General features: G+C 44.8%; 1 protein-coding gene across 5 annotated transcripts in view; it reads left to right on the top strand.

Annotated features, from left to right (window-relative positions):
* The window catches only part of ARHGEF3 (Rho guanine nucleotide exchange factor 3), a 286,954-nt gene that overhangs the window by 227,846 nt on the left and 31,838 nt on the right, over positions 1–27,270 (top strand). For 2 of the 5 annotated variants that reach the window (XM_070390809.1, XM_070390812.1), the window contains one exon: positions 20,051–20,158. In XM_070390809.1, the coding sequence (XP_070246910.1) occupies positions 20,051–20,158 (108 nt within the window). Of the gene's footprint in view, positions 1–18,896; positions 19,196–20,050; positions 20,159–20,276; positions 20,313–27,270 lie in introns of those variants that run through there. The other 3 variants (XM_070390813.1, XM_070390811.1, XM_070390810.1) reach the window with 3 other exon arrangements.

The raw sequence follows: 27,270 nt of genomic DNA, 5'->3' as shown, positions 1-27,270 counted from the left end.
TCTTTCTAAGAATTACCTGACAATGTGATGTACAGCTTAGTTTTGGTTTTAAGATTCACTATCTCAGATATTGGTCAGGATTAAGCCAGATTTAGTTAGTGGTATTTGTAGTCATTGCCTTTGTCCCTTTGTCTCTTATATGTTCTGGTTTTGACTCACCCAGTAGTAGCCTTGTGTGGCCCTTGGAATGACACCTACTGAGAAATGAAGGATTTCTGGTTCTTTTCTACGTACCACGTCTAGTGTCTCACTTGAGACCCAGCCATGCTGTGAGGTTAACATAAAGCACCTATTATCCTCTATGAATAAAGACACTGAGGGGAGGTGACTTGCAGAAAGTCACAAAGAAAATCAGCAGCTGAACCAAGATCCAATGCCAGATTTAGTCCAGTGTTTAATACCCATGTACCTAGTGGCATCTAAGAGTGTTTATCTCTGTGAAGAAAAAAAAGGGGAGGGGGATTTAAAACTTAACAGATAATGTAAAATGCTTTCAAATATTTATTTTAAATATAGAATCTTGAGTACTTTCTGTAGCTGAGAAGTACCTTTAAGCTTTAGCTCTAAAGAGTAAAGTGAACGCTATGCCGCTGTCATAATGTATGCCCCAATCAGTCCACACGTGTATTTGGAAATTGTATGCACCTGGGGCTGTATTCCCTGCATGCCATTGGAGAGATAAAAGAGTCAACTGGTTTATACATTTTTTGAAATCTGTATCATATAGTGTTGAGCTGACAGTACGTACAACCAACTGCATGGGAATAGTTCCAAGGAGTTATTGCACTAAGAATCCTGGGATTTCTTCAAATGACTAAATAAAAGACTCCGTGAATCATGTGACCTCAGATCTTGCTGGGTGAGGAGCCATATGGAGTTACACTGGTAAAAGCTATCCCTTGCTGATAGGATTTGGTTATGGTCATCCAGTCTTGTTCAGATGGAAAATATCTTGGGGGTCTTGGGCCTCCAGGATGCACATGAATTAGGAGTAGGTTTATTAGAGGAAAATATGGTGATGTTACACATTTACATTTGAGGTCAAGCCATCCACTCTGGAATAAGACTGCCTGGGTCCCAATGCCACCTGCTAATGGTGTGGCCCTGGACAAGTTACTGTGCCTCTCTAAGCCCCTGTTTCCTTAGTGAAAATGGGGATGAAATAGTTCTACCTTCCTAGGACCACAGTGAGGGTCAATGAGATGATTCCTGTACAGTGCTTAGCACAGTGCTTGACACATAGTAGGTGCTCAATAAATATCATCATCAACACCTCTGCATCTTAATAAAAAGATTCCTAAAACAATCTTAAGAAACATGATCACCATCTTAATTTCCTGATGCTGTTTTGAGCACAGCAGTGCAGTAGGGATCTTCCTGTAGTCTTCTAAACATCCTCACTCTCTGGGGTTGGTATAATTGCCCCTTTTTGTAGAAGAAAGTTAGGATCAGAGCTGGGTAATTGGCCTTTCCGGGGTGGCTGAGCTAGTAGGTGGAGGAGCCAATACTCCCACCCTAGTCTGACCTTGAAGTCCTTACTTTCCCAATCACAGCATGTTGCCTCTAAATGACTAAATCACTAATCTCCTCACCGCATAACACATGAAGAATGAACCCTCTCACGGTCAGAGGCCCATTTTTTTCCTGAGTGTCTGGATGGGAGACCTCCCTAGTAGTCAGTACTTCAGACGGGGACCCACAGAAGTGGGATTTGCAAACCTCTCTTTGGAGGGAGGTGAGGGGGTGGGGAGTGAGCAGGCAGGCAGGCAGTAGGTTTTCATAACTTCCATTTGTGTTCTCAGCAGGGAGCTGGTCTTTGGCAGAATTCTGCAGGCTCAGCTCTGTGGAGGTGACACAGTTAGTTCTGCAATTAGTCACTTTGCTGGTCTACATTAACCGCCAGCCTTCTAAGTAAACCGATAGCAGGAAGGCCCCGACTGCCATATGGATATTTGCAAATTGTGTCATTTTCTCAAGACATTCTGCGAGTGCCTGTAAGATCCTGGCCCAGAGCCACTGTTTTCATAACAACTGAATGAAAATAAATTACTGATCATATCCTAATTTCGCAAAGCCCTGTGCACATGTAATTGTTATTAATGGCATCGGGTATATATCTGAAAGGCGACTTCATTTGTGATGTATGCATGCAGTTGCCTTCCATAATTTGTCAGCACTGGTAACAGGTACAGGTCACAGAAAAGGAGGCCATGGCTGCGATTGATTGCCATTTATTCTTGTGTTGGCTGATGGACCATTGGAGTGAAGGGCGGTGGCTTTTAATGCCTTTTGTGTTGTATGAATTGACACCAGTTATTAGCTTAGAAGAGGCGGTGTCATAAATTAATCAAGAAAGGCTTCTGGACCTTTGACTGGCTGTAATAGGAGTGGGTCTTTTTAAGTCGAGAAACACTTGTGCCTGGACCTCCTGTGTTTGGGCCATTGTGTCTTTTTGCGAGAAGGCAGCTCAATTATTACTAAAGGTCAGTTTATTGAAGCTGAACCAGAAACCTTATGGTAAACTCACTGAACTTTTTTTCTCTTGGGGCTCTAAGATGAGGAGGAAAGGAGTAACAAAACAAGCTTTTTCCCCTGGGGATTTATGAAACAAGCAAACAAAACTAGCCTCCAGGAAATGACCCAGGGTCATTTCATTAGAGAACCTCAGAGTGGAAAAGGCCAGTTAAGAATATGAAGCCCAGTTTGTATCCCCTCCGTGATCCATTCAGTCTGCTAAACACCTGCAGGGACAGGGAGCTCATTACATTTAAGGCCGTACATTCTGTCTTTGTTCAGTGTGGATCATGAGAAACTTCTTTCTTAGTTGTAGTGATGCCTTCTGGAGCTGAATATTACTTTCTCATGGGTAATACTTTCTCATGGGTTATCCCCTTAAATATTTGAAAACTCTTCTCCCCCCCCCCCCCCCCGCCCCCCCCCCCGCCTCCTCCCCAACCTCTCAGGTGCTCATCTTCTCTTGGCTAGACTCCCGGTTCCTCTAACACTTCCAAATAGAACATGCTGTCCAACTTATTTTTCTTGCTTGCTTGTTTCTACTGGGCATCCCCAGTGTGCCTGGAAATCTTGAGTATTAATCAGCCCAAAACACTGTATGATGCTGTACCAACAACAAGGTTTCTTTTATACTTAATGTGCTTCCTTAGACAAGGGAAGTAGACTAATACATTGAAATAGATTTTTGAAATAGAGGTAACAGACTAAAAATTAATATCTTTGACATATAAATAATTTATACAGATGTAAAAGAACACTCCAAGATGACCAATAACAAATGTGCAATTCGCACACAGGATCTATCAAAGTAACGTTATTTAAAATATTCACCCTAATAGACATTATAGAAATAAAAGAGGCAAAAATAATAAGGTGCTATTTCATACTTAATTGATGTCACAAATATTTGAAAGACATGATAAAACCCAATGCTGGGGATGTTGCAGGGAAATAACAGACTTGTGGAATGAGGGAACTTGTCAGTGCACATTAAAAGACAAAAAAATCTTTGGGCCCAGTGTCCCAGTTCTGGGGAGGGAGAACTGTTTGTCCAAAGTTGTTCATAGTGATATCATTTGCAATAATGCTCACATTTTATGTTTGTGCATTTTATAAGTTTCAAAGCACTTTTATATTCTTTGCCTCACCTGAGTATATCTTCATATATATATATATATATATATATATATATATATATATATAATTTTTTTATTGATTTCAGAGAGGAAGGGAGAGGGAGAACTAGGTAGAAACAGCAATGATGAGAGAGAATCAGTATTCGGCTACCTCCTGCACACCTCACACTGGAGATCGAGCCCACAACCCGGGCATGTGCCATGACCTTCTGGTTCATAGGTCGATGCTCAACCACTGAGCCACACCAGCTGGGCTCTCTTCATTTTAAAGATGAGGCTACTAAGAGTCAGAGGGGTTCAGTGATTTCCCCTGGATCACACAGCTAGGAATGGCAGAGCTAAAGCTCTCAAAGTCCAGTTGTCTGATTCCAGGCCAGCACCCTCTCGAACTTATTTATACGAGTCAGAAAAGCCAACAACCTCTCTGACCTATAATGGAGGGTTGGTTCCATGTACCATGGCCTCTGGCACAAGAGTCAGGGACATCATTTGAGCCATTACACACTAGCAAACAGATCTACCTTAGTGTTTCTGGAAAAAATAAAGAGGAAAAAGGTTGAGCATAATTATATACATGATGTAACCAATCTGAACATATATGCATGAACATGGGATGTAGAGAAGTGGGGGAAAGCATGTTCCAGACAGAGCACCTCCCTTTCTCATCGTGTTTGCTAAGTTCTCATTCGCAGAAATGCCACCCAGTATTCAAATAGCATTATCTTCTTTGAACCTTGCACCAGCTGAGGGAGCTGAGCAAGGCAAGGACTGTCCTCTTTGTTATCAACGGAAGAAACAGAGATTCAGAGCGATTAGGAGGCAGGGCCAAAATGTTGGTCCCTCCTTGCTTAGCCTTGACCTCTTGGCATAACACAATGTTGGCTTAAGCCAGGCATGTTCCTGAGTGAGGTCAGTTGTAAACAACACTGTTTTGGGGGTGTTCAAAGTGAACCCTATAAACTTGGCTGGAACACGGCATGCGGTGACCTTGCCTTGGGGCCAGTGGACTGGTGGGCCTTTCCCTTGGCGTGTACTCCAGCAGATCCAAGTGCAAGGTTTTTCATATTTGATGTGAAATCCCTGTTAGAGTCGACAAAAAGCCCACAGAGAATGGATAAACCCAAACTTCTTTCTTTCTTTTTTAAAATATATTTTTATTGATTTTGGAGAGGAAGGGAAAGGGAGAGAGATAGAAACATCAATAATGAAAGAATCATTAATCTGCCTCCTGCACGCCCCACACTGGGGATCGAGCCCACAACCTGGGCCTGTGCCCTGACCGGGAATCGAACTGTGACCTCCTGGTTCATAAGTTGATGCTCAACCACTGAGCCACGCTGGCTTGGCTAGAACCAAACTTCTATCTATGTAGATGACATCCCTTAAAATACTGTCTTATTGAGCTCTGCAGATCTAGTTTGCATCAGAGGTGATCCTTAAATGCTAAGGAGAAATAGAGCATTTCCCTGAGGGTACTGTTTCTGTAGACATCACTAGAAGTTGGCAACCTGGCTAAAATAAAACTGAGATCCAATGTCAGGATCTTGAAAAAATAAAGTTAAATGTTTAGCAGGTACCTCACATTGAGGAAGAAACCAGAGAAGGGGATAAGGAACCAGCTAGTGGTTGGAAAGAGATGGAGTTGGGCCCATGGCCAAGGAGGCTAAGTGATAAGGCATCCTTTTGTGTGCTTTTTGGCCCTGACACAAGGCCAGTGTAAACTCCCTGCTCAAGTGTGTTATCTTATATTGAAATGCTAACATTTCATAATCCCCACTTGACACAGGCATGTCAAGAACAACCCCAAGCAAATAGAGAGGATAATTAAAGGTCACTGGTGAAGACTATTCTTATTTTTTCACTTCACACATGTGGGGGAGGGGTGTGGGTGGCTCATCAATATCCTGCTAGGTTTTGACAGTCTTGTCTCATTTTCACACACCTCTGTCAGCCATCCTCCTTGCTGCTTGGTGATTGCCTTGGGTGCTTCTGGGTGTGGTCTTGCAGGAGGGGGACTGAAAATGCTGAGAAGGAAATAGATTGTTCAAAGAGGAAAAATTGATGGTAGCTTAAGTGTCAACCACAGACATGAGGCGAACAGTCACCTCCTTCCGCCTCAGCTGTTTGATGCTGTCTTATCGGCGAGTTTTGAAGGAGAAATATTAAAGAACCCTGGTTTTCTCTTATTAGTCTCTGAATGTCTTATGTCCAGGCTTTAAGAGTCAAGGAGAGAGAGCTTTGTTCTGGCTCAACATGGAATGATGGGAACTCACTTTGGAGGACTCTTAATGACTCATCTGAGTTTCTTTACCAGCATTTATTTCTCGGTTGGTTCGTACAGGAGTTTCCCTACTAGTTGGGGACAGGGCACAAGTAGGCTCAGCTTCTTGAAACCTCAGAGCCTTTCTTTCTGGAATGAGCGGGCTAGGTTAGATCATTATTTCTCAGAAGGTGAGTTTCATACCTCTTGTGCATAGCTCAGGTGACACAGGACAAGGTAATACAGAGGCAAGACACAAAATATATATTTTTTATCCTCACCCAAGGATATGTTTTTAAAAAAAATATATTTTAGAGAGAGAAACCTCCACGTGAGAGAGAAACATCAATCAGTTGCCTCTCACACGTACCTCAACCGGGGATCAAACTACAACCTAGATATGTGCCCTGACGGGGAATGGAACCTGTGACCTTTCGGTGTACCGGACGATACTCCAACCAACTGAGCCACATAGGCCAAGGCAAGACATAAAATAATTTTGAATCACTGTCTCTTTTCAGTTCTCTAACAATCCCTCTGATTGTATCCAGGAGAAAGTCTCAGTTTGCAGCTAGTATACCTGCTGCTAGTGTATCCTTAACAACTTTTATCCCTTGCTAATTTTCACTTTTAAGGGAGTGCAGGCTTCGGGCTCTGCATTCTCGGGCAGGAGTTTCTAACAAGAATTTAATGATAGGACTCATTTTTTAAAGTTAGTTTCTGATTATGGCAAGTGATAGTGGTTTTCCCTGTAAGGCAGTGATATTGTTTGTTTTTACAAGTTTGCTTAAGTAAGATATGAGTTACTTAAGAAAATATTAACTACACAATAGCTCAGGTGATATGCACATTTTACAAAAAAAAAAAAAATTGTCATGATGGTATCACCCATTTAGAAACAGTGCTTAGGAGTGTTCTGAGGCCATTCTAGAATCAGAACTCTGCCACAGTAAGTTCTCAAATTTGGGCACAGCCACTTATAGGCTAAACTTGAAATTTGGACTTTGAGCATGGGACCCAGATTTTAAATACTAAAGATTTTTAAACTGATAAAAACTGGCCTTAAAAAAAAAAAACTGGTCTTAATGTATTGTAGGTAATTATTCTTGACTAAATGTTGGCCAATTAAAAAAATAAATTAAACTGGATTTCTGTTCTAAAAACAAAATCTCTCTCTCTCTCTCTTTTTTTCAAAGCTTCAAAGTTAGTTTCCGTAGTTCCAGCTGAAATCATTTAACCCATCTTCTTTTGCCCTTCACCCTGAGGGAAGGATTGAGCAAGATTGCATTTTAATATGGGGCAGCCATCGAGTGAAGTGGTTAGGAACTTGGGTTTGAGGGTCAGACTGAGCTGTGTTTGAATGGCCGCTTGTGAGTCAGGGGACCTTGGACCAGTGACTCATCCTCTAAGCCTCACTTTCCTCATCTGTAAAATGAGAACTTCCCAGGGAATCCTGGAGATGAAGTGGGCATGCAGAGGGCGCCACAGAGCCAGTGCCCACAGCTCACTGGTGGCCGCAGAAGCCTCTGTTTTGCATGGATATTCCTCGAGTGGAAGCTTGGGTGACCAGCCCTGTCAGTGGTCTGCTGGGAGGTCACTTTCCTTTTAGGAAACACCCACCCAGTTTCCCAGGGATTCGCATTGGCACTGGGCATTATTTAAAAAAACAAAAAAACAAAACAAAAGATGTTCCAAGCTCACTGGTACACTTCACGTTCATTCCTGCCAGGTAGGATGAAAAATATCTAGTGTGGTTTTCAACTGTTTCCATAAAGACTTTCACACAGGAGGTGGGGTTTGGGCTCTGGGTAGAGGCACCCTGGTCACAGGAAATGAGGAGCATGTCATCTGTCCTCAAGGCCAGCTCCCAGCTGACAGGCTTCATCAGGAAATCTTAACCACGCTCCTGGGGAGGACACAGACCCAGGGAAGGTGAGGATGCCCTATTCATTAGCAGGGCACTTTAATTACAAGTGGGTCCTGCGATAGAAATGTGGGGAAACTCCATAGCGTGATGGATATGAGTTGGAGAAGAATTAGACAACTAAGAATGACCCCTGATGCTCTTGGATTGTCAGTATTTACTGAGACTAGACTCCAGCTAGCATTTTTCCTCCTGGGTTTAAAAAAGAAGAGAAAGGCATGTAAGAAACTTCTGCTTCAGTTTGACCAACTCATTTACAATCCTAACATGCAGGCAGTAGTTGTCAGTCAGCAGAAGGGGTGTAGGGAAGCAGTCAATCTCATTGGGGAGTTTGGCAGACTGGGAGGAGGGCAGTACTGGGAGGTAGCCATCCAATGAATCTGCGATGCTGTATGGTAACCCACCACCACTTCCCAGGTGTGCCTTGAAGGGAGAACATTGACTGCTGGGGGCGCATGAACATTGACTATTGGCCACTCGAAGATGCTGGGGGAGGAGACAAGAGGGGCTGTGGATTCCAGAGTGAGAGTGACAGGGCTCGAATGTTGGGAGAACAGCTTCTACTTTTTTACCCCCTGCCTCAGTCTCCACCGTCCTTCTGCCTCTGCAGTCTTGGTTTCCTTCAGGGTTCCCACCTAGCTTAGGAAATGAGCAGCATTGTGGTTAAAAGCCGAGTCCTTGCTGAGTAAAAGCCTTGGGACTCGCTCCTGGCTCTGCCACTCACACTACTGGCTGTATGACCTTAGGCAAGGTTCTTAACCCCACTGTGCCTCAGTTTCCTGCTTTGTGAAATGGGTCTATTAATAATACTAACTTAAGAGAAGTCAAGGAAATCAGGCACTGACAGCACTTTGGCACAGCTTGGCATGAAGTCATCCTCAGCGTTATTGCTATTACATTATTTATGTTAGAAAAGGAGGTTGTATATCCTGGGAAGCCAGTGTAGGGGGTGGCGGGGAGGGCTTTCAACTCAGGTAGATATGACTTTGAATTTCAACTCTGCCAATTAATTGCTGGGTATGACTTGGGGCAAGTCACTTCACTTCTCTGAACACCTGCCTCCTCTTCTATAAAATGGAGTGATGGGGGTTGCTATACCAAATAGATGAGTGAGTGAGTGAGTGTGTGTGTGTGTATTTTCCTATTTATGTGTGCATGTTCCTGCTAATGTTCCAGTCCCCGGTATGGGGTAACTCCCTGGCTCTTGGTGCCCCCTTCTTCACACCCAGGGGTCCCCATTGTCTACTTGGCACATCCTTCTCTACTTGTCAGGCAGTCAGAAGAATCACAGCTGGGTCAGGTGGGACGATTTCTCTGTTTCTAGAGAATTGCTAGAGTCTGAGTAGGTAGGGGCCCTGGCAGCATGTAATTTAGTAGTTCAGGAGGCTTTGCAGGCTCAGGCAGCCCCCTTGCACCCCACTTCTGCTTTGCAAATTCAGGAGCAGCCCAGAGCCTGACTCCTAAATTGCAGAGCAGAAGGAGGAAGTGCCTGCCAGGTAAATGAGCCTTTCCCTCCATCCCTGGGGGCCCTTGAGGAACCCTGTCCAGGGAAATTGTTGCCTCGTTAGACCCCCTGTAGTTTCCCCCATGGTTGGCCTGCGCTGGAAAACTCCTGGGAACTTTGCCCCTTTCTGCCACAGGGGTACTTTACCCCAGGAATAAATAACTTTTTTCTTTTACCACAAAACTGCCTTTGTTTCTTCTGGAAACTTTTATTGGCACCCCTTAGCACTGACTCTCCAATGGCTTAACCAACATTTTTCACACACAAAAAAACGTAACAGTCAAATGACAGGTTTGTATTTACTTCTTTTCTTTTGAGTCAACTGCCATTGTCTATTCATCTTCCCTCTTGTGTCTTTGTAATTGAAATGAGCCGCCAGTGACTGGGGACTAGAGCTGGTTCTCTGAGGCTTCTGCCTCCTTTGTCGTTGGCGTGTGATTCACTCTTTTTCAAATTCACAGGCTTCTGAATTTTAATAGACTGTAGATAATGATACATCCGGCTGCATATTAATTGCTGAGAGTTAGAAATAACACATAATCACTGTGTTTCAAGGTTGCAAATGTATAGCACTGAGAGCCAGTGTTTTTTATGAGCCTTTGGAAAAATCCATTGTTATTGGGCGTTTTTTAATTCCTGTGATTAAAAATGTGGTACAGAATGAAAACTACTATCTCTCAAATAAAGTTAATGTTGTGTTCTGCATGTTCAATTTCCTGAACAGCATGCCTTGCACGTTATTTCTTCTGCTTCCCATTCATAGGTCAGTGAGTGGTAAGATACTAGCTGAAAGCCACACACAGGAAAGTCAAAATTTTTTATTTTATTCCCAATTCAATCAGTCACTGTGCTGTGTGACTGGTAGCTTTTTCCATTTTGAATAATCAGGTTGCAGTGTATTCTGTTCTCAGCTGAGAGCAGGCTGTTCTAAAAACACCCAGATGCTGGGTTCTGGGTCCTAAGTGCAGGCGCGTGCCGCTGAGGATGTGCGTGGACCAAAGATCTGAGGAACGCGGTGCGCTAGGAGAGAAGGCCAGGTGCTACCACGGAGCACGGCAAGTGTATTTTGTGTTTCATCTCTTCAAGGCTTGTTTGCTCAAAGTCATTGTTCTCAGAAACAGAAGCTGTCTGGTGAACATGCGATGCGAGTCCACGTTCTACTGCAGACCCCGGGGTCCTTGGTCAGATGTCCCTGTAGGTTTTACCCAGCAGCTGAATGTGGGATCCCTGTCCCAGCCGAGTCCTCAGTCAGATGGCAGACCTGGCTGTCAGCGTTGCTTGCCTGAGATGTGTTTGATTGCACCAGACTCCGCTGGAACAGGCTGTTCTTCCTTTGGGACATTGAGATTAAGATCTAGGCATCCTCTGTCATCTCTGTACTTTCTTTCCCCCCTCTTCTGGGAAGTTAAGAGAATGCTGAGCTTCGAGGAATGACAGGTGGATGAGAGAGAGAGAACATGTTAGTGGATCTGTGTCGTCCTTTCTGGAAGCCAAAGGTAACATGTTATTTGGAGGAGACCTTCCACCTTGAACGTCTGCAGGGGCTGCATGCATAGCATTGAGTCAGTCGGTATCAGTGAGTTCCTATCACTGCCTAATCCCTGATAGTACTGGGAACAGGCAAGATTGGAGACCAGTTTTTCTAGCCTGTAATTCAGCAATGTGGGGTGCAGTGGGAGGGGTGGAAGCAGACCGCCTCAAGCCCCACCTACTTGGGTTTCCCTCCCCCACTCAGGTTCTGATTTTGGGATTTCAAGGCTAAAGTTTTTCTCTCCTCAGGACATAGCCTTGGATCCTGCCAAACCACCCCCAGTTTTGCTCTATCTAGCCAGAGCTTGGCTAAACAGACAGTAAAGGTGCAGGAAGAAAGGGAAGGCAGGAATGTGAAATCAAAATACTGGTCTCCCAGCTGCAGGGCCTCGGTGGTCAGAGCATGTCTTTGGTGAGATGGTGGCAGGTGACTTGTGGCTCCAGCGTTGTCCCTGGGAGGCCAGGGGAAATCCAGAGCAGAATGGACAGGGCAGGAGGGAAGGCTGGGCCGCTTATGGGGCAGGTTTGTTCCAGACACATGGCAGGCATGATCTCTTGTCAGCTTCCCAGCAACACTGTGAGGGAATAGGAGAGTCACCCCCACTTCACTGGGGAGACAGAGCCCTTGGAGGTTACATTTTTTGGCCCAAAGTCAGGGTGTTGAGACCATAGGATATTGTGCTCAGAAAGGTTGTCTCCTATTTTACCCTTAGGTCCTGTGCAGAGAATCAACATTCTCTGAGCCAGAGTGATAAGAACTTTGTCACTTGTTACGGAGGTGTTTTCCGGAGGTGTTTTCTTCAGGAGTATTGCTAAGTGTCTGTACACAATAGTTCCCCAACCCTGAGCAGGGGTGGAATGCCCAGTAGCATTGTTCTCCCCCCCCACCCCCATTCCAGCCCAAAAGGGAAGCCAGGGAAGCCCTTTCACAGAGATAAACAAGTACAGCATTGATATCCCACCTCAGAGTTTCCAAGAAGTCAATAGGAAATGACCCGACTGCGAAACCCCAGAACCACAGGGCCTTCCTCTGGGCCCTGTGGCTGTGATTAGGCCACCACTGCCACCTCCAGGGTCCTTGTTGGCATCCTCCCCCCAGGGGTGCGCAGCTTTGGCCCCATCTTCCAGACCTGGGGATGGTTGTGGCATAGTGGTCACATCCCTTCTGTGGCATTCTTGCCCCAAATGCATAGCCTCAGTCTAATCATGAGAACACATCTTCTGGGCCCAAGGCTGGCCTTCCTGGAAGCCCCGGACGCTGCTGGCAGCCCTCACTTTTCAGAAGGTCAAGCTCTTGAAGTGCTTACAGCTCTGATCAGCTGGCCCCGCTGCCTCAACAGAGGAAGAGCTATGCTTGCCTTTCAGAGGCAGATGTGAGCCAGGGACCGCAGAGAGGGCTAAATATTCCGCTTCCTCTTTCTCCGAAGGTCTGTGGTGCCACGTCTGGGCATGACCAAGATGAGTTTCAGGCAGTGGGCTGGCGTTTGCTAAAAGGAACTTATTGGGGTGTGGGTATGCGTGTCTCCTTCTGCCCAAGGTTAAGTAATAGTAACATCCTGTGCAAGAGAACTTGAATGTGGTTTTCTACTAAACTCCAATATTTTAGGGCTATTTATTGGATGTGTTTAATCTTGGGCCAATTTAACCAGTAGCAGACTAATAAAATAACAACTTTGGGCATGTTGCCAGGACAAATGTTGACTTACCCTTATAATGTTGACTGAAATGAATAACTTTGAAAGTAATTGAGGAGTGAAACCTTAGCCAGAAATACAGTGTCTGAAACAGTGGTTCTGTTTTATTTTACTGGCACTGCTAAGAGATTACACTCCATAAGCTAGGCTACTGCTGCCTGCTGCAGCTCTCAGAGTCCTACCTTTTTTTTTTTTTTAATCCTCACCCGAGGGTATTTTTCCACTGATTTTTAGAGAGAGTGGAAGAGAGAGGGAAAGTCAGAGAGAAAAATTGATGTGAGAGAAACACATCGATTAATTGCCTCCTGCACGAGCCCTGATCAGGGCCCTGGCCAGGGAGGAGCCTTCAACTGAGGTACATGCCCTTGACCAGAATCGATCCCAGGACCCTTCAGTCCTCAGGCTGACGCAGTATCCACTGAGCTAAACTGGCTAGGGCTCAGAGTCCTACCTTTTACTGAATTATTTCCCAAGGTTCTTTTCTTTTTTTTTTTCTTTCTTTTTTTCAGCCTACAAACCATCATTCAGCAAAAATGAATTTCCCTGTGGAAGACAAGTAGGATAGGTTACTTTTCCAATGTAGGAGAAAAAAAATTCAATGATAATGAGCAGAATAAAGATAATAAGGTGCTTGAGGTCTTCCCTTAGAAACGAAATGGCATGCCCTCTGAAAGTTTGTAGTAAAATTAAGTGTTTCTCTAGGGTATGTATACTGGATGAAATCCATCTAGCTCATTCCACACCCCACCTTTCCTTCATTTTGTCATTCGGTTTATACAAACATTAGAGAGCTATACTGTTTTTCTAGCATGTTTTGGACTTGCAGGAAATAGGGAAGGCCTGGAGGAAATGATGCCAGGATGACCACAGAAGCTGTCATGAAGTACGATTTCTTTCAACCCTCATTTTCTTCCTTACACTATACGGGAGGCTGTGTTTGGGCAGGGACTGAGCAGGCTTTCAGAGGCTCATGCCAGCATTGTCTCAGCTCAGTCAGATGTCCCCCCAGTGCCTCTCCCTTAACCAAAGCTGCCCTAAAAATGACCACCAGATAGACTGACCTTGACCAGATGCTGGAGATGCTGACTGGACTCTTTAGTGCTGACTGACTGTCCCAGGCAAAGACAAACTCACTATGCAGGAATAAGTGTAATTTCTGCAACCTTAATGTGTTCAGTGGTGTGGCCCTGGGGGTTGATGGTTTGATCTTGTGGATTTTCCCAGACCATCTTGTGACACCTCTATCATATGCTTTTCAGCATTTCCACGGCGGGGTGGGGGGTAGGGGTTAGGGGGCGGGCGGAGCAGCTAGAGAAATTATCAGATCTTAAACACAGCAATCCAACACCCTGTCTGCAGCAACATTGCCATGGGACTGAACTAACTCAGCATGTTCTGAGATGTTATTTAGCCAGGCTCTCCTTATTTCCCATTAGCAAATAAAGATACACCCTTCCCCTCCCCCCCCCCCCCCCCCCCCCGCCCCCAAAACCAGCACTTGTTGTTTTTTTCTTTTAAAGAAGGAAGGAAATTGGGATGTTTTCCTTAAAGGGTCCGGTAGGGAGAGAGTTGGGCCATATTATCAAAGAGGAAATCAGATCTCCCTTGGGTGCTGGAGCAAGGCAGCCTGACTCCTGGAGAAAATAAACAGAGGGGAGTGGCCTCCGTCTTTGAGGGGAGCCAAGACAAAGGTATCGGGCTCCCTCGGGAGCTGTTCCGGGTGGTTTATCAACGTCCACAGCACATGTAGTCCTTTGTTGGAATCACTGATAAGCATCTCTTGGGGAAAATTATAGGTCTGGATTTGAAGATCTTTTGCTCACCTTATGGATTAGAAGTCGATCATTCTGAAATGGCTTTGGCCTAATCAGTGAAGCCAGGTTTCCATTAGATTTGGGACTCATTTTTTTCTTTTTAATTTCTGGGAACAAATGCCAGAGGAAAGAGAACAGAAAAAAATATTTTTTATGGAAATTTTGGAGTTAGAAACCATTATTTCTTTATTGTTTTTCCTATTTTCTAAATAAGTAAATAAATAAATACATTGCTATAAGGTGAAGAGTCACTTTCAGGCTCCAGAGAAGCTCCCCTTCCTGTTTCTGCAGCCCCACTGCTCTGCTCAGGCCTCCTCATTGCTGCCTCTCTGCCCTGCAGCCACTGGGGATGCCCTGCCTGATGCCCACATGCCCCACTCCTTGCCCCCTGCAGCCAACACTGACTCTCTTGGGCACTCTGCCTGGATCAACCTCTGGCTCCCCCTGCTCACTGGGAGATGCTCTTCCTAGTGCACCTGTCAGTGAAGCCCGCTTCGCAGGTGCTGGGTAAACATTGGCAGAATTGGATTTAAAAGGATGCATATAGTCCAATATGTGTATTCATTACAAAGGAAGGGCAGTAGTTCTCCCTTATCCGAGGTGCAATTTCAGTTACCTGCTGTCTACCACACTCCAAAATATTAAATGGAAAATTCCAGAGACAAACAGTTCATACGTTTTAAATTGCACACTGTTCTGGGTGGTGTAATGAAATCTCGTGCTGTGCTGCTCAGGACATGAATCATCCCTTTGTCCAACAAATTCATGCTGTATATGCCCCCTGCCCATTAGCCAGTTAGTAGCATCTCAGTTATCAGATCACCTCTCAGGGTACTGCATGCTTGTGTTCAAGCCACCCATACTTTACTTACTAATGGCCCAAAGCACAAGAGTAGTGATATCGGCAATTCAGATATGCCAAAGAGAAGCCATAAAGTGTGTCCTTTAAGTGAAAAGGTGAAATTTCTCTATGTAAGGAAAGAAAAAAAACTTGTATGCTGAGGTTGCTAAACTCTGCAGTAAGAACAAATCTTCTGTGAAATTGTAAAGAAGGAAAAAGAACATTGTGCTAGTTTTGCTCAGACTGCAAAAGTTATGGCCACAGTGCATGATGAGTGCTTAGTTAAGATGATAAAAACACAAAACTTGATCATAGATATGTATGTTTAGGAAAAACACATCGTATATATAGTTCAGTACAGTCCCTTTCAGGCATCCACTGGGAGCCTTGGAACATTTTCCCCCGAGGGTGGTGGGGGTGGCTACTGTGCTAGTAACTTTACAATCGAGAAATCCGACAGACACACCTGTATTCCTTTCCCAGGGCTGCTCTAACCGAGTACCACATGCTGGTGGCTTCGAATAACAGAAATTTATTTTTCATGGCTCTGGGGACTAGAAGTCCAGAGTTAAGGTCTCAGCACAGCCATGATCCCTCTGAAACCCGTGGGAGAATCCTTTCTTGCCTTCCTAGCTCCTGGTGTTGGCTGTCAGTCTTCGGTGTTCTGTGTGTTGTAGATAAATCACTCTAGCTGCTCTCTTTGTCATCGCCTGGCATTCTTCCTGTGTGTCTCTGTCTAAATTTCCTTTCTTATAAGGACACCAGTGATTGGATTTAAGTCCCACTGTAATCTAGTGTGGCTCCATCCTAACCTGATTACCTCAGCAAATATCCTATTTCCATATAAGGTTATATTCGTAGGTTCAGGGGGTAGAACTTCAGCATATCTTTTGGGAGGGACACAGTTCAACCCATAACACCACCTTATCCAACAGGTCAAAGTTAACATCAGCAGTAATAGCATATAGTGACATAATGCACCGAGAAGGGCATAGCACTCTGTTGTTAGCTTGTTCTTATTTCATAATGCTAGAGCTCCTCAATTACTCTGAGGTTGGAACTTCCTTTTTAGCATGAAGGTGATGAAAGCATCCTGGAGGGTTTCTGGGTGGGTGAAATGTGACCCCTGGGAACTTCACACCTCCTGTTACACAGATGGAGCTCTCCATAACCCTTCCCTGGTATTTCCAAGCACCGGAAAGGCATGTTTTTATGACTCCAGCAACTCATGGGCAAAAGCATCTGCTGCTGGCACACTTGATTCTCCTCTCCCTTGCTCCTGGCCAGATGCAGAGCAGCCAGGAGCAGTGCTGCCTTGCAGTAGAACAGTCTAAGTCCCGCACCTGTGGCTGTGCTCCTGGGCCCTCTGGGCTGTGTTTATGGGCCAGTGAAGGTAGTCTCGGGGCAGCTACAACTGTGGTGTGGCTCCCAGCCCCACTCAGGCTGCAACAATGAGGTGCAGGGAGAATGAGTGGGGGTTTCCTTATGTCATGCCTATTAGAATGGAATTATTTTTGAAGGAATAAAAAAAAAACTGTGCTAGCCCTGGCCAGTGTGGCTCAGTTGGTTGGGCATCATCCTATGCACTGAAAGGTTGCTGGTTCGATTCTCAGTCAGGGCACATGCCCTGATTGATGAAAAAAATATGACCTTCATGCCTTTCTTCATTCTCCCCTTCCTCTTACCCTCTTTTCTTTTTTCCCTTTATTTTTTCTCCCTTCCTTGTCCTCTGAAAAAAAGAAAAAAACATTTGATAAAAGTTAATATGGATTCATGATAACAATTCACAGCAAACTTAGCATGAAGGGAACTTTCTCTACTTGAAAAGGGGTGTCTTATCCATGTTCTCAAGAAACATAATACTTAAGGATGAAAGCTTCATAATAATCACTTCTGATTCAGGAATTAGACTAGTGTACACACTAGCTCACCTTGTAATCAACAATATACAGGTGGAACTAGCCAGTGCAATAAGACAAGAAAAACAAAAAGCTATAAGGCTGGAAAAGATGCAACAGAACTGTATTGTTATTCAGAAAGTGCTGCCTACACAAAACAAGCAATGCCTTTTACTTTTCTTCTCTTTTAAACTTATTTAGTGTGCTGCCCTTCTGCTCTGTCTTGAAGTTGCATGGTGAGGGCGGTGTCTGCACTTGAAGCAGGACACCTTGCTCCTAGGTTTAGCATTGACCCTGCCCAGCTTGGTCTGGCAGTCGAGTTGTTAGACTCGGAAGCCTCTGCAAGTTGTATTCTGTCATCTCTCTGTAAAGCCCGGAAGCAACCCTGGTAGTGCATTTGCTAGTTCTGAGTAGAGCTATTTAACTAGACTCTGGAAACATTTTCCCTGAGGGCTCTTTTTAGACAGCAGTTAAAGGTAGCTGGAGACATACTGACTAAATGGAAAAGAAAAATCAAATTAGGCCAAGATTTTTTTTTTAATCGCCTGTTCTCACTGAAGCCCTCCAAGAGCACACCATAATTCATATTTTACTCATGCGGGTCATGCATAAAACCTCCTCCATAGACCCAGTAGCCTGTAAATGTTCTGGTTTTAAAATCGCACCTGCCTGCTTTGCTGGATCGCAGCACTAAGTCACGCAACCATAGTTTCTGGCTCAGTTGTTCGTTACTTGGGAATGAGACCGGCAGAGAGCAGCCCGATGTTTACTTCCACATGGTCAGTGCCTTAGGAAGGGAGCTTTCATTGCAGTCTCATTAGCAGCACTGCACAGCCTGCAGCGGAGCTGGCGTTTGCATCCGTTTGCATCATGCGTGCGTTCTGTAGCTGCACAGAAAATGCCCATCCAACTGGGTCATGTAAAAGGACAGCAAAGTCAGCAGAACCTTAGAAAAGATGACACAGCAGTGGAACAGAGCTGAGTCTTCTCCTATCCTGCCGAGCGTGCAATGCTCCCTGCCCCCTTTTAAAGCAAGAGAACTCAATTGGCACTTGCCCTCCCATCTCCCCATTCTGACATAGACTCTGTGACCCAGCCGCTTTAGCCATTAAAGAAACAGAGGCCCAGGAGTCTCCAGGTTCTGAGGTGGGTGCAGGATTACTGGAGACCAAGCCCTGGCCCCCACCCCAGGAAATCTCTCACCTCACTTGCTGCAGTGCAGTTCATGCCACCAAAGGTGGTAATATCACTATGCTGGCATTGCCAGCCTAAGGCAGCACCCACTTAGAGGAATTCAGGGGGTGCTCAAGAGTGTGTGTGTGTGTGTGTGTGTGTGTTCATTATGCCAGTGATGCAGCTCTTACGTAAAGCATATTTTTAAAATCCTCCTCTGAGGACAGATGCTCAGGAGCCAGGACTTGGACGAGAGCATCCTGAAGGGCACTGTCACCTGGAAGCAGAGGGCTATTGGATCTTTCTCTCAGCCACTCCAGGAATTAGAATGCGAGGTCTCTTTCGCTGAGAGATTTATCTTTTGCGTTTTGGAACTGAGCCTTCCCAGGGTTGGGAGAGTTTCCCGCTGTCTGCTCAGCTCAGCAAGCCGAGAAGCTGGCGAGGTCGCCGGCAGCCTGGATTCCTTCTCTGTCTTGGAAAAGTGCTTCACTGCTTCGAGAAACCGTGCCATCACTCCTGGCCACATTGTAGAACTGTTCTTATTTTTGTATTTAAATGCCAGAAAAGTTGGGTCCGTGTCCAAGAAGGCTTCTGATTTCCGAGGCTGGCAAGGGCATAAAATGACATTTGGCAGAATTCCAAATCCAGACGAGATTTTCCCGAGCACCTACTATGTTCAGGACAGCCTGCAGGGACGTCCTGGAGAAGCGGAAGTTCTGGCTTACCCCTCGAAACTCTGAGAGAAAGCGATGGCTGAAAAAGAAAGATGAGCACCTTGAGACTCCCTGTGGAAATGATTGAGGTTCGCCACCGCGTCTGTCACGTTGGGCCTTTTCCGTTAAAATCTGGTGTGTTCATGTGCTGTCCAGCGTCCACCGCAGGTCAGATGGAGCTTAGGAAGACAAGGGTAACTGTTCTCTTTGTCCTTGCAGGATGTTTTGTCTGTCCTCTCTGTCTTTCAGTCTGCTGTTTGATTTCTGTAATTCTTGTCTGCAAAGTCACTGGAACGGATAGGCTCCCCCTCCCCCATCAGCTTGGTTTGGGGTAACGTGCAGTTTTGACAACGTTTTATGTGGAGGCGATGGAGGTGATTTTCAAAGCTTATGGTTGTATATAATATAGAAACCGATGCCCATGGCAGGGTTTTCTCTTTGTGCCTTTTCTTCTGCTGTCTGATTATTCTTTGTAAGTATTAATGTGTACATTTCAAATATACTGAAGATGCAAATATGCTTTTTTTAAGAGCCCAGGAATAGAAGAACTTCTTTAAATTTTTTTTAAATTTAATTAACTAAAAGATTCCTTGTGCTTTAGAAAATCCATTGCATAAAGAAATGTGGAGAGTGGCTTTAGGCAAGGTGAAGGCAAGGTTTTTCAAGAGAAAAAGCCAGAAGTATCAAAGGCAGCCGCCTGACAAGGTCATTGGATGGGGAATCTGAGGCAGCTTTTCTCTCAGGAGGGTTTGGGAAGAATGATCTTACTGAGTTAAAAACTGGCAGATATTGGAGTGGGGGCAGGGAGCAGATCTGGGCCCATGGGCTGTGCGCTCAGAGGCTGCTTCTGTTGACATCTGGCTGCCACTGCTCCTTCGGGCGCCTAAGCCAGGTCACCTCCGCGCAGCTGGAGTGAGACAGGGCACTGTTTGCATTTCACAGGACCGTGTGCAGCTCATGAGTGGGGAGGGCTGGTGGTGGAGTTATGTTTTCTTCATAATTGACGACATTTTCATTTCTTCCTTCTTTTCTTTCTTTTTTACCTACAGGAGCCAAGTAATAAACGGGTCAAACCCCTTTCCAGAGTCACATCACTAGCAAACCTCATCCCGCCCGTGAAGGCTACACCGCTGAAGCGCTTCAGCCAAACCCTGCAGGTAAGAAGGGCACAGTGGGCTCCTGTTTGCAGAAAGCCATGTGCGGGAAGGGCATTGCTGTTTTACCGAGAATCTGCCCTGGTTTCAGACTGACCTGAATCAAGGTTTATTTCAACAGAAGGGAGCGAGGCAGTGGACCGAAAGGAAGAAAGAGGTATTTCAACTTGTAAACTGGGGTGAGGCGGTGTCCTTTGAGAGGGGTAACTTGAAGAGTCATCTCTGTCCAGTCTTTTCTCACAATTGTGTTTCCGAGTTGTGTGCCCCGTCCAGACGCCCTCTGACAGGTTTCATTCTAACGTGTCTCCGGGCTTCTAAGGATGTGAGTCCGAAGGCAAGAGAGCCTCGTGGTGTGTAGGTCGGGATCTGCAAATTATAGCCCATGGGAAAAGATTCAGCCCACCTTCTGTCTTCTTACGGCCCACGAGCTAGGAATGTTTTTTACTTTTTTGAATGGCTGGGGAAAAATTAAAAGAGGAATTATATTCCCCCACACATGAAAATGATATGAAATTCTAATTTCAGTGTCCTTGAATAAAGTTGTGTTGGGACACAGGTATGCCCAATGTTTATGTCCTGCTTTTGTCTATGGCTGCTTTTGTACTTTAGTGGCAGAGTCTAGTAGTTGTGACAGAGACCATATTGCCCACAAGGTCAAAAGTATTTGCTATCTGGTCCTTTGTAGGAAATGTTTGCTGACCCCTGGCTTAGAACAGGGGCCCCGGAAATGAAGTGTCTCCGCTCTGACTTCCGCTCTGTCACTCAAGTACTTTGTCACCTTGGGCAGATGATGTGACATCTCTAGGTCTTGCTTTTATTCCTAATGGATAAACTGGAGTTGATGCCACCAGCTCCTTTATAGCATTGTTGTAAATATTTACAAGATAGTACATTTTTTAAAAATATATTATATTGATTTTTTACAGAGAGGAAGAGAGAGGGATAGAGAGTTAGAAACATCGATGAGAGAGAAACATCGATCAGCCGCCTCCTGCACACCCCCTACTGGGGATGTGCCCGCAACCAAGGTACATGCCCTTGACCAGAATTGAACCTGGGACCCTTCAGTCTGTAGGCCGAAGCTCTATCCACTGAGCCAAACCGGCTAGGGCAAGATTGTGCATTTAAAGGGCTTGGTATAGTGCAGTGATGGCGAACCTTTTGAGCTCAACTTGACAGCATTTTGAACAAAACCTAACTTAACTCTGGTGCTGTGTCACATATAGAAATTTTTTGATATTTGCAACCATAGTAAAACAAAGATGTATATTTTTGATATTTATTTTATATATTTAAATGCCATTTAACAAAGAAAAATCAACCAAAAACATGAGTTTGCGTGTCACCCCTGACACGCGTGTCATAGGTTCGCCATCACTGGATTAGTGCCTTGATCCTTAGTTAGCAATCACTAATTTACTAATTAGTTAGCCAGGAAGTAAATATTATCTACTGTAATAATTCTTTGGTTAACAAGTGGTGGTAGTTGTTCTTGTTCTTAAACTCCTGATAAAGTCTATCTTTTAAAGTGAAAACTGAGATTTGTCCAGGCCTCCAACCCAATTTGATCATCATAAACGTCCTCTTGTAGACTGACGCCCACAAAAGTCACGCCATGAGGAGGCTCATCTTGTTTAGCCGAGAAGTAGACTTGAGTCTGCCTTTTCTCACTTGTCGGGAACACTTTTCTTTGTAGTATTTTTTTCTTGACTTTGTGAGTCATTAGGAAAATTGTGGACTGGAACCCAAGGCTTGTCCCGTGCTTTGATAATCTATGACTTGAAAACGATTTGAGTCTCTCTCATCCCCTCCTGTCGTTGCTTCCACACCATTCAGCCAATGTGCTATGACACCGAGTAGCCCAAGCTGTTCTCGCCACTTCCCTAGAGATGCCGTCCCTCTCCGGTGCTTCTCCCCTGACCGGCCCATTCCTCTGTTAACTCTGCTCACAGTGTCTTCTGAATGAATACCTCAGCACATAATTACCTATAGGTTTGGCTCTGGTTCTGTTGATGCTGGGGCCTCTGGGTACCCCAGTTCCCCTTTGTGGGAGAACAGAGAAGGAAAAAAGAAGGTTGTCTGGAGGAGGCAGATGAAGGGCTTTGAAGCTAGTGGAGAAAAATGTGTTTACCTTCTCTCCCCCGTGACCAGCCCCTCAGCCCTCTGGCCAAGTTCATGGCAGGCTTCCTCTGGAAGATTCATCACTGCCCTAGTCCTGCACATCTGGTCTTTTGCTGAGTTCTGCTTTTTGGAAATTCTTTTGCTTGTCTACTGCTATTTCACCCTTTCCTTTCCATCCCAGTGACTGTGGCTCAAGTCCATTCACTCTATAGTTATTTCCCCCCCTTGATTATGAACCCTCCCTGCCATGTTGCCAGCATCTCTTCCCATTGTCTCTCCTAGGACAGTCCACCCTCTGCCCAAGGAAGGACCTCACTCATCCCCTCGTCATGCACCAGGCCCTACTTCCTGAGCTCATGTTGCTTACATTCTAGATAGAGTTGCTTTCTGACAACTTCGTGGCCGACATTTGGCCCCCAAGTTGTGTTTTGTTTGGCCGCACAGTGTTTTGAGCTAACAATTAAAAATCAAAACAATCTATGTAAGGACCTGGCCTTCTGACTCCTCTTGAGGAAGTGGAAGGCTTGGTGGTGCTGGGCCTCTGTTTCCACATGGCAGTAAGGAGCTGTGTCTGAGTAGCCAGCCAGCTGTAATCTGCAGATGTCCCCATTGTCATACCCATTGTCATACCTTCAAAATCTTTTCTTTGACTTCCCAGGCAACCTTTATTTCTTTTCTCCTGTTTCTGCTCTATGCAGAACCTACGCATGGAACGCTGCAGGAAATATTTGATCGCCTTGACAATTTGCATTGACCTAGAGAACTGGGGCAGAAAGAAATCAAGCCATGTCTGAAATGCAACAGACGAGGCCAAGCAAGGATGAGAAAGCCAGACCCCAGGGAGGAATCTGACATGTGGAGATTAGTTTCTAAAACCTCAAATATTTTTTGTAGCAAAATCATTTTTATTTACTTTTTTAAAATATCCTGGTGAATAGCTACCTCCAGGCTTCATTTATAGACAGAAACAACCCAGCAGAGTTATGCATAATAGTCATGCACATAGACACAGAGAGAACTTGAGCAATGTGCTTATGCTGTGAGTGTGTCCTTGAGGGGTCAGCAAATGGAAATAGGCTCCTGTGGTTGTATGCAGAGTTAGACAGCCATGTTTGCAGGGGGGTCTGTGAAGCACAACCAGATATTTCCAGCAGTCACCTTGGTGCATGCAGTGCAAGTTCTGCAAAATTATTTCCACTCCTAGCATCTCAATAACCTCATGTCATCATTGCTTCCCGCACCAGCTAGAATGGGAAAGGATGCTGATGTAGCCTGAGGAGCAGGGAGGAGGAGGGGGACGGGGAAGTCCCAAAGGGGGCACTCAGTGGCCCAACCTCATATCCTTCCTCATTTTGCCTACTGTGGCCTTGATGCCCATTCTAAAAGGAGAGGAACAGAGAACAAGGAGTGTAGGGGCTGCCTCTCAGCATTCATTTCTTACCCATGTGTGTATATATTTATACCTTTTCTCCTTCCAAAAGCAATTAAAGGCTATGATTTAACAGCCTGATTCTCTGCTACAGTACCCCTCGCCGCTGGTTCCTGGCACCTTAGAGCTATATATATCCCTTTGGATGTCCAGTTGTGTCTCTCATGTTGGGTTCCTTTCATTATAGGAGAAGGGATGAGTGAGGCCCAAATACCCAAACACGATGCTTTAATCAATAATGGAGCACTTAGCAGTCCTTCCTCTGGCTCCTCGGGAGGATATCAGGAGAGTGTGGGGCTGGCAGCCTCTTCCGAAAAGGTTAAACCCCAATCACCAGTGGAGTGGTGCTTACAGCAGCTCAGCAAGACACTGCACGCCTTGTTCTCTCCTGCCTCCCTTGTGCCCCACATGGACTGGGGCTCGGGCCTCAGCACAAAGGCGGCATTTGTGGAAATCAGAGAGGGACAGCCGACTGCATGGCGCTCCGTCTGCTGCTGACCAGGAAGGCTAGCACTGCTGGTAGATGGAGCACAGATGTCTGGATCCCTCTGGGCCCATAAATCCTCCGCTGGCCAGCCCGGAGGAAAATCCGGCCCAGCTCCAAGAGGGACCTGCATGCACCCCTGCGGAGTGAGGAAGGCGAGCTCGCCTTCCGCCCCTTGGCCAGTCACCTCCCGTCACAGCTGTGCACGCCTGGCGGACTCATTTGAGGCCAGCGTGGCTGTGGAATGCCGTGTTCATTACAGTGTGATTGGGCCCTGCCTCCTCTTTGAACGTGAACTTCCTTTTTTTTCCATTATAAAAGTGTATGTTCATTATGGAAAAATACAGAAAAGGAGGGAGAGAAAAGAACACATGTAGCCTCTCACTCTAAAATAACCCCTGTTAAGTTTTTAATAATTCCCTTTCAATTTCATTCCAGGTATAACTACATAAACTACACACTCTGAGACTAATTTGGGGCTACTCCCAATCTATCCAGCCTTATCTTTGTGTGATCTGTTCACTTTTGGATGAGGCCTCCCACAAAGGCTGTGGGTGATTGGTTTTTTGTGTATCTCTATTGGTCTTGGCCTCACATATTTCCAAGCTATACAGTTGGGTACTTAAAGGTTCCTCTTTATCATTGTTACAGCCTCTTGGGGGAATTATACCTTTTATTAAAGTTAAATAATCCTGTTTATTTCTTTTAATGCTTTGTGGTTTTTTAATATTTTTTTTTTTTTTTTTGGTATTTTTCCTGGTGTGTTTTATCTCTTTCATTCTTATTTTCCCTTTGTAATTTAGCTGGATGAGAATTTTGTTATGGCTTAAGGGAAATATTATATCACAGTTATTCTTGGAAATATGATTGTAATTTAATGGACTGTGCATATATTATTCCAGTGTGTAGATGTGATTTAATTTTTATAACCAGTCTCCTATTAATGGATATTTAGGCTGTGAATATTTTTACATTATTATATAACTCTATATGGAGAATGATTTTTGAAGGCACTTGTTCTTTTTTTCTTTAAGTACCTACCTTCTATTGTGCTTTCTTTTCCGGTTACATAACATCATTTTAAAAAATAGAAAAATACAGAGAACCACAGAAAAGGGAATAAAAGTCCCTTGTAATCCCATCTCCCATCACCACAAAACTTCTATTAACATGTTGGCATATACTCAGGCAGTCTTTTCTTTTACTATACACTTGCATGCGTATTTTTTTTTAAACAAAACCATAATCATATTATAAGCACTATTTTTAACTTGCTTTTGTCTTAACAGTAAACGATAACCTTATAGTATGAGAATACATACTCATTTTTTTAAATATTTTTCACAAATCCGATTCTTCCTGGATATATACACTGTTTCATTAAAAAGATATACCAGTTTATTTAATCATTCTTTTGTAATTGGATATTTTAGTTGTTTTCATTTTCCACCATTATAAACTGCTTTAGGCATCCTGATCACAAATCTTTACCCCACCCTGTAATAATATGTTACCTTTGCAACCAGATAAAAATATTTAAGATCTGAAAATCTTATATGATGAGCATATGAAAGAGAGGACGCTTAGTCGTGGCCTGGGACAGGGGTTGAAGGAAGGGTGGGTGGCGGGGGTTGTGTTGGGCCTGGAAGGGCTCAGAGGTGATGAGGATGGAGGGGAGAAAGGGCATTTCAGATCGGAGGAGGGACTGAGAGGAGACTGATGGCATCTCGCTTTGGGAAATAAGTAGCAGGAGAACCCAAGCATATTTGCTTACTTTCCATGAGCTGGAAACCATGATTTTCTTCTCCACGGACCTCACACTTAGTCCCCTGGTCCAAGGTCACACACTTTCCATAAGTGACAAAAGTCCTTGGTCCTAAGTTATTTGGCAAATACAGAAACAAGCGTGTGTGTGTGTGTGTGTGTGTGTGTGTGTGTGTGTGTGTGTGTGTTTTGGAGGAGGCAACCAGAAACCATACTGCCTTTCCCTCTGGAAGGTAAGGGCATAGCTGAGAGGTGACCTGTATTCCATGTCAAGGAGAACTCCTGACCTTCTGCCAATCTTTACTTCTCCTACAGTAGTAGTTAAACCATTGTAATAATTGACTATTATAATTGAAAACTTGTCAATTTTTACTTAGTGGTAACAACTCCGTGAGTGGAGTATTTACAATGAGCCAGCTTCCATGTAAAGTACTTTACATTCATCGCTTCATTTCCTCTCCTCCATCATGATGCAAGGTAGGCTTCCTCACGACTTAATAGGGGAGGAACCTGCAGGCTGAACAGTGTGCCCGACGTCACATGGCCAGGAAGTGCGGGAGCTGGGGTTCCGCACCGTTCTCGCAGTGCCCCTCCTGCGGTAGGCCTTTGCAGAAAGTCAGTTTGGTCATAATGAAGCCTGCAGTTTGCCAGGATTCAACATAACGGCCAGATTGTCCGTCGGGGTCACCCCACTTCACTGCTGACCCTCCCTCTCTGTTTCCCTGTGTGGCGGGGAGGGTCATCATTGCCATTTAGGCTCGTGGAATATTTTATCACGAATATTTATTGTACTGAAGCCTTTTTATGGTGCCCAGTGAAGAGGTTGGGCTGCCACCCCAAGTCTCTGGAAGGCTTCCTAACTTTTGGCTTACATTAAGCAAATTGTACAATATTGGCCCCACACTTGAGTCAGATATTTTCTTCAGCTTTTCATTCATCTACTCAGAATCTCTCGCAGCTACAGAAAGCTTTTTCCTTGCACTGGGTCTATGGGGTTTGCCTTTTTACCATGTTTTTTTTTTTTTGTTTTTTTTTTTAAATCTTTATTGTTCAGATTATTACATTTGTTCCTCTTTTTTCCCCCCATAACTCCCCTCCTTCCAGCTCCCACCCCACCCTCCACCCTCACTCCCCACCCACTGTGTTCATCCATAGGTGCATGATTTTTGTCCAGTCACTTCCCGCATCTCCCACACCCCTTTTCCCCCCAAGAATAGTCAGTCCATTCCCTTTCTATGTCCCTGATTCTATTATAATCACCAGTTCATTCTGTACATCAGATTATTTATTCATTATTGTTTTGTCATTTTTATTATG

This window comes from Myotis yumanensis, unplaced genomic scaffold, assembly GCF_028538775.1.
Source record: "Myotis yumanensis isolate MYYU_CA2020_CCGP unplaced genomic scaffold, mMyoYum1.0.hap1 SCAF_14, whole genome shotgun sequence".
Lineage (NCBI taxonomy): Eukaryota > Metazoa > Chordata > Mammalia > Chiroptera > Vespertilionidae > Myotis > Myotis yumanensis.
This window is presented reverse-complemented; position numbering and strand designations above follow the sequence as displayed.